This window comes from Nuphar pumila, chromosome 4 (genome assembly GCF_984573655.1).
Source record: "Nuphar pumila chromosome 4, dmNupPumi1.hap1.1, whole genome shotgun sequence".
NCBI lineage: Eukaryota > Viridiplantae > Streptophyta > Magnoliopsida > Nymphaeales > Nymphaeaceae > Nuphar > Nuphar pumila.
Window position 1 is genome coordinate 120,269,556 of NC_143252.1, and position 7,682 is coordinate 120,277,237.

At 39.0% G+C, this 7,682-nt stretch overlaps 1 protein-coding gene across 2 annotated transcripts; it reads right to left on the reverse strand.

Moving 5' to 3' along the window:
- Nucleotides 1-3,407: 3,407 nt before the first annotated feature.
- On the reverse strand, nucleotides 3,408-6,227 carry LOC149840823 (F-box protein At1g47056-like). 2 transcript variants are annotated; one of them, XR_016431603.1, is made up of 2 exons: nucleotides 4,350-6,227; nucleotides 3,408-3,650 (listed from the first exon to the last, which is right to left on the reverse strand). XR_016431603.1 is itself a non-coding variant. In XM_090004561.1 (2 exons), exons 1-2 carry the CDS (start codon nucleotides 6,207-6,209, stop codon nucleotides 3,503-3,505), a joined length of 1,491 nt encoding a protein of 496 aa, XP_089860687.1. In that variant the 5' UTR covers nucleotides 6,210-6,227; the 3' UTR covers nucleotides 3,408-3,502. The 2 variants fall into 2 exon arrangements, 1 of the variants encoding a protein (XP_089860687.1); XM_090004561.1 differs by having other exon boundaries at nucleotides 4,867-6,227.
- Between the last annotated feature and the right edge of the window lie 1,455 nt (nucleotides 6,228-7,682).

Sequence of the window (7,682 nt, forward strand, 5' to 3'; positions counted from 1 at the left end):
CCCAAGAAAGTGAGAGGACCCCTCTATCTAAGCCTTCCAAATCTTATATACCAAAAGCCCCTTTTACTGAGCCTTTAGGAAAACCTAGAATTTTCAACAAGCAGGAAGTTCAAATGCATAGAATGCTTGAGACTTTTGAGCATACTCCTATAAACTTTTCCCTTCTTGATGTCATTCAGCACATATATCATGTTGATTCACAATTAGATAATGGCATGACAAAATTTCTGGGTTGTAGCTCTACCACTCACCCACACACACTATACACTGAATTACAATTAAGTGTGGATGCTGACATTATTGAACATCAAAAGAAAGGGTATCACAGGGTGAGTCTGGGACCAGTTGGGGGTAATATGGTTAAAAGGGCAAAAGATGAAACAATCTATCTAAGACCACCAGATTGAGCATGACCATCAGTCTATTGATCTCATAGACGATGGAGGGTAACCAAAGATCCTTCTGGCTGAATACATAAAATTTAACGCTTTATGGAAGGCAATCCATACTGTTGTAATTTTAGTAATCCAGTAGTTTTTGTTTTTTTTTATTTTATAAACATGTATGATAGATCATGTATACATTTTAATTTTTTGATATGATTTATGAGTTACAGGTGACATGACAGATTCTATAGCACGGATTAGGTGACTTTACTCATTTCCTTGCATGTCTTTTGTTTTATAAGATGCATTTATTTAGTTTCATATAAGCATGGGAGGGTGCCACTGAGGACAGTGTCATCCAAACATGGGAGAGGGTGTAGTTTACACACCTTATTTTTTTCTTTCTGTTCGTATATTTGCACTGATGAAAACTCATAAAAATTAGGCTTTTAAGGAATGAGTTTTAACCTATATAAATGTTTTACATAATCTAACATTTTAGAAAATCATGACTGCTTATGTGGATTTCAAAGAAATGATGATAGATGCATGTTAGAGTTTTATTTCGAATGACATTTGATCTTTTCGTATTCCTCAATAGTGAAACTTACACACAAGTTGAAGTGTTTGATTCCCATGTCAAAAAGGATAACAAAGAAAATCACTTCTTTGTCTAAGTTGATATCTGTGGCCTATTTAGTTTGAGTAAGTAGAGCTTGAGGGGTATTTTCACCTGGTGCCCTAAAGTCATCTAGTTTGAGAGCTACCGACCCAAAAGCCTATTACATGAACTTTATAAAGAGCTTAATAAATGTTGACATTGCACATGATAAAGAAAAAGTTATCGGTAAAACTATAAAACTTGAAGGTCTAGCAACTCGAGCAATTAAGTATATATATATTTAAAAAGTGCAGGTTTTACATTAGGTGTCGGTAATCCCATTAGTTGAACACCCATTTCATAGAGGGCGGGTTTTGTCATAAAAAACCCTAGCCAAACCTAGACACATAAACTCAGACACTTTTGAGTAGTCATAAAATAAGATAATGATAGACAAGAAGCTGCCAATGTCTAGGAAAAAAATAAAAAAGAGGTCTCTAGAGCCTTGAAAATGAATATTCAATTTTCTGTCAGGATCATCACAATCATGGAAGATAGCCTACGAAAATGTGAGATAATTTTGGATTGGTAAGCAAAAGTGGGTAAAGCAAATCTACATGATAGTAGTTTAGCCATGAAAACTTACCACAACCGACCTACAGTCCTACATCACATACTAGTTACTACAACCATTAACTTAATGAAAGTAAAATTTGTGTAGATTACCACGAGATGATTGAGTATAGAACTTACCACAAACTATCGTGGTATAAAACTCATGAGTCATACTATGAAACTTTGGGAGAAGGTGATTGAGTATAGGTTGAGGAAGGTTGTCATGATATCGGAGAATCAATTTGGTTTTATGCCTGGAAGATCAACTATGGAAGTTATACATCTTCTTAGACAACTTATTGAGAGATATAGAGAGAGAAACAAAGATTTGCATATAATTTTTATTGATTTGAAGAAGGCATACGATAGAGTACCTAGGGATGTTCTCTGGTGGACAATGATGAAGAAATGTGTTTCTCTCAAGTACATTAATATAATTAAAGATATGTACGAAAGAGTAGTAACCAATGTCCGCACTTGTGGAGAGGTGACAACCAATTTTCCTATAACGGTTGGGTTACATCAAGGATCTACATTAAGCCCTTTCCTATTTGCTATAGTGATGGATGAGCTCACGAGATCAATTCAATGATATTGTTTTGATTGATGAGTCTAGAGCTGGAGTTAATGCTAAGTTAGAATTATGGAGACAAACATTGAAAGCAAGATGTTTTAAGTTGAGTAAGAGCAAGACAAAATATATGTAATGTCAATTTAGTAAGCAACGAAGTAGTGAAGCTTAATGAACAAGAAATACTGGTGGATGACTGTTTCAAATATTTGAGATCTATCATTCAAAAGTAGGAAGAAATTGATGGAGATGTAAATCATAGGATAAAGGTTGGCTGAATAAAATGGAAAAGTGCAACTGAAGTGTTGTGCGATCATAAAATGTCATTGCGGTTGAAGAAAAAGTTTTATAAGATGACAATTAAGCCTGTTTTATTATATGATACGAAATGTTGGGCTGCCAAGAGACATCATATTCAAAAAATGAGTATAGTTGAGATGCGTATACTTAGATGAATGTGTGAAAATACAATAAAAGATAAGATTCGAAATGAGGAGATACGTAAGAAGGTAGGCGTTGCATCCATTGAAAATAAGATGACAAAGAATCGTTTACGGTGGTTTGGACATATTCGATAAAGGCCTAATGATGCTCCAGTTAGAAAGATGGAGAAATGAAAAAATATATTAGTTAAAAGAGGTCAAGTAGGCCTAAGAAGACTTGGATGGAGATGATAGGAAAGGATATGAATGCTTTGAACCTCACCGAGGACATGACATTGGATAGAAATGATTGGAGAAGAAGGATTCATGTGGAAGACCCAGAATGATTTTCATTTTTGGTTCATATCGCCGATTCCAATTGTTTTGGGATGAAGGCGTAGTTGTTGTTGTTGTTGTACCACGAGGTGGTATCCCATGTTGGTAAGCAGGGTCTTGTGTCAAGCTGAAGGCCCAGGTTCGAATCCCTCCGCCACATGAGGGTTAAGAGATACAGGGTCTGCCTAACCCCAGCTTGCCTATAAAAAAAATTGTGTACATTACATATCCTTCAGCCAATACATAGATGACTAAACATTGCTGATTGAGCCATCCATGGAACACGGATCCCATCATTAATTTGAAATAGGATGGGTTCCATCAAAACTTCAATCCTAGCCATCCAATCAACGGCTAGATGGTTCTGCTGGATGGCTAGGATTGAATGTATGATAGAACCCATCTTATTTCAAATGATGGGATCCATGTTCACCATCCATGTGATTCCCATTTAAAGCTTCTTTCAATTGCTCCCATTTCTTTTAACAGCAGTATAGCATTTTCAAACCAGGAGACAGTAACAGGGCTACACATTACAATAACAAATAAAATCCATCACTAGAAATACATATTACCCAGCAACCAGCCATAAGCTTGAGGTTGCTGGTCTGCAGTTTCCCTGAATCTGGTGCGCTGCGGTAGAATCACTTGAATTCCAGATCGTGGGTTGCTGGTTTGGGGAGGCCCCTGTTTGCTGTAATATGCCAGATTGTAGGTTACTGGTGACCAGCCACAATAGAGAAAACCACTGTCAGCTACCTATTACTATTCATAGCGTTATGCAATACGACAATCGGAGCAAAAGCAAACCACAAGACAAAAGAAAATAAAAGAAAACAAGAGAAGATACAAAATTTACATGGTTTAGCACTCAGGCTTACATCCAAGGGCAAAGGAGAAGCCAAAAATCTACTAGCAAGATGTGAGAAAATACAAAGGTGACATAAATAGCTTTTAAAACCTTAATCCCCAATACCCTTGAAAACTCTTGTACCCAACTCCAAAAGGAGGTGGCAATATATATGACAAAAAGGCACAAAACCCTTGCAAGTACATAAGAGAAAATTACAAAACTAGACGGAAACCACAATACAAAGAACGTTTGATGAAACCAAACATAATAGAAAACAAATATATGGATCGATGAAGCATGCAAGTTGCTTGAAGGCTAGTTAGCAGCCCGTAGGGATCCATTAATACCTAAAAAATAGAGAGCATTGTTCTTCATTTAAAATTTTGAAAAAATTGAGTCTGTTCCTTTTTTTTAAGGAAATAAAATTGAACCTGTTATAGTTTTCAAACATTTCAATGAAAACAACACAAAAAAAGTTTGGATATTTTTCACATTCTGTGGGTTATCCAAACAGGTCCGACTGTTTAACAGCAATTACAAGATAAATTAATCAAAAGAATAATACCTTCTTCTTGCATTGCGAAGATAATCTTTGTTTCCTGCCTTGCATGTATTATCTGAAAACAACTTCATTTTGCACATTTGTTCAATAATGGCTCTAATCTGCAGATAAATGAGCCCTGTCTGCAGCACTTGTAGTTACTTGGTGCTGCTTCTTATCTCTTAATCTTATTTGATACAAAATGACACTGAAAATGCACACTAGAGAAGAATGCAGCCTTGAATTCTCTCCATGACCTCTAAGAGTTATATTTAAAACACACCATTACAAAAGTTGGAAAGTTTCCCTTCTGTCACATATATTTAGCTTAAAACTCAAGTAATATCTGTGATTGGAATGTGGGCCTTCTGCAGGCTTGAACATAAAAACAGGACCTCTAGGCACAAAAATAGAAAGGATAATTTATACACCTCTTATAAACAACAATACTAATATAAACACACAAGCATTAAAGTATCCAAAAAAGAGAAGAATAAGTTTGTTCAGATGTGCAGAATAGACAAGATAAACACCAACTTACACTTGATGTGGGATCTTGCTCTGCTCAACCAGAATCTGCTTCAATTGTGGGACTTGAAGCAGCAATCCAACACCCTCACCAGTAATCTTACAACACTGATTAATATCAACACTCTGTAAAAGGTGACAGTTCTTGATCATGGAACGAACTGTCAAGTCTGTTAAGCACTTGCAACCCCTCAACCTTATCTCAGCAAGATTCCCGCAAGAGGCAAGCATGGAACCCATCTCCTTATCAAGCAAGGACTCGTTATATGAAAGATCCAATTTCCTGAGTTTCCTCAAGCTCTGCCCCAAAGATGTCAACAAACCGGGTTCCCTCTCCACCACATCACAATTTACCAAAACCAGCTCCTCCAGACTCGAGCCCAGCACCCGTCCCAATGATTCTAGGCTCTCCCCGCTAATCAGTAGGCAACTTCGAAGGCAGAGGCTTCGCAATTCCCTGCAATTCTGCGCAATCGCCATTAGGGCATCGTCGTCGAGGTCGAGAGGGAGCCTCAAATCAATTTTTAGCAATGACCCGCAATTCCTAATGACCTGAATCAGGGCTTCCCTGTTGCCACCATCGTACAGAACCAGAGAAACCAGAGACCTGCAATGCTCGGCAACCTGAAAGAGCAGATTTCCGGTGATACTCCGGCACGTTATCAATTCAATTTCTCGAATGCCGGACAACACAGTGAGAAAGGAAGAATCGGAAACCGAATTCCCGATACCTTCACAATTACAGAGCTGCAGTTTGGTGATTCCCCGACAATTCCTCCAAATCCAATCGATACCCACATCGCCATTTCCGATGCCGGTGAAGCAAACGGTTTCTAATTGAATCTCTGGATCACCAGAGCGATCGAATGTCGAATTCGAGGACGACCCATCTTCTGAACAGTCGAGAAAGATCACCGAGAGGTTCCTCAGCGACCGGAATCCGGATAACCATCCGAAATCGAGAGACCGGAAGGCGATGATTGTGAGAGAGAAAAGGGATTTACAGGAGGAGGCGAGGTGTTGGAGGGAATAAGGGGTGACGGGGCCGACGAGGAAGCGCAGATTAGTGAGGTTTCTGCAAGCGGAGGAGAGGGAGACGAGGGCGCGGTCGGATAGGAGGTGGTCGGAGTTGGAGGAGTCGGAGATGAGGGTGAGGGCGGAGAGGTTGGGGTAGTGAGAGAGGATGGAAGGGAGAGAGGTGGCGTTGGCGGAGAGGCGGAGGGAGAGGGTGGTGGTGGACGACCGGCGGAGGGAGAGCCACCGCTTGCACACGAGTGAAGCGGAGTTGGCATCGGAAGGGGATGGCAACCGATGGAGGACTTGCACCAGCAGTTCATCACAGAGAAGGCCGTCCATCTCTCTCTCTCTCTCTCTCTCTCTGATGATGATGGCGGTGGAATGGAGAGGCTTGGAGTCTCGTGTTAACAGTCAAACCGTGCTTTATGATGTATGCCGTACACGTGGCAGTTGAGATATTGCTTCCTGCTCCTGTCTGTCCTCTTCATAAATCAATAAAAATTGTGTTCAAGACGGTTAGAGATGGCATAAGGACCGGGGCGGGGACAAGGTCTCAACCTCCGTCCCCTCTCAAAATCCGGACCTCCATTCCTGCCTTCATTCTTACACGGGTTTGGATTTTAACCTCCATCTCTAAGTTATGTCCTTCATTCTCGGTTCAAACAGGACTAGAGAGGACACGGCTCAATTTCTCTTTGATCCATAGTCATCCTTAAAGAATCATTGAAGACGAGACGAGACGAGGCGGAGATGAGGACGGAGCAAGGAAAAGCGTAAGCACAGTGACAAACATTTTTTCCAGGAAAATCTTGTTTTTCAAAAACTCATGAGAAATCTTGCATTTTTTGGCAACATTTTGACAATAAAAAAAATCAAATAAAATATATAAAAAATATTTTTTATAAGAAAATATTAATAAAAATTATTTAAAAATAAAAATACATGTTTTTTCACAATAAATAGCCTTTTAAAACATAAATATCACGTTTAAATCACGGTATTTATGTTTTTTCATAAATCTCATGATATTTTGAAAATCTCGCAAGAAATTATCATTTTAAATTTTGAGGCAATTTCTCGCGATATTATCACTAGATTTTTCATAAATCTCACGATATTTATCACTACCAGGGTAAGTCCATCCCTACACAGGTTTTGATTTTAACTTTCAGTTCGTCTTCCATCCCCGATCCAAACCGGCCGGAGCTGCGTTTTCCCCTGTCCACTGCCATCCCTAATTAAAGACCGTCTTCTACGATCTTTCTTTCCTCAGATCTACAACTCCCTCTCTCTTAAAAAAATGTTATCTGATTTAGGAACCAAAGACAATTTCGTCCGTGCGTTTGAGTCTATAGCGTAAATGACATATCTACTCTCACAGATTATTTTAAAGGGATAATAGTGCAAGAGACTTTTAAAAATCTAATCGGATAGGAAGGGTGATAAACTTTTTTGTCCTCGAAGAAAAAAGGAGGATAAATTTTTTAATCTAAAGACTAACGCAAGGACCGTCCATTGGTAGAATGTTACTCTGCCTGAAAGCCAAGCCTGAACTCGGCCGGACCTGACGGACTCCGGTGTAGAATCTTAGCTCCCAAGTAGGAATCTCATTGGACTCTAAATCTGAATCCGAATCCGAATCTGATTATGTCAGATCTGATTAAGCCAGACTAAATAATGGTTAAATCCGACCTGAATCTCACCAGTATACATCACTATTCATGAGACTCCTACAAAGTGATTGGAGTCCTCATAAGCTAAGTGAGCACCATAATTGGGTATTGCAAATCGGATACTTTTAAATTCTAGGCG

Coding starts and splice junctions, on each gene's coding strand:
- LOC149840823 (XM_090004561.1), bottom strand. CDS start 6,209: ATGGACGGCCTTCTCTGTGATGAACTGCTGGTGCAAGTCCTCCATCGG. Junction 3,651..4,866: donor AGCAAGATCCCACATCAAGT/GTAAGTTGGTGT, acceptor GCTGGTCACCAG/TAACCTACAATCTGGCATAT.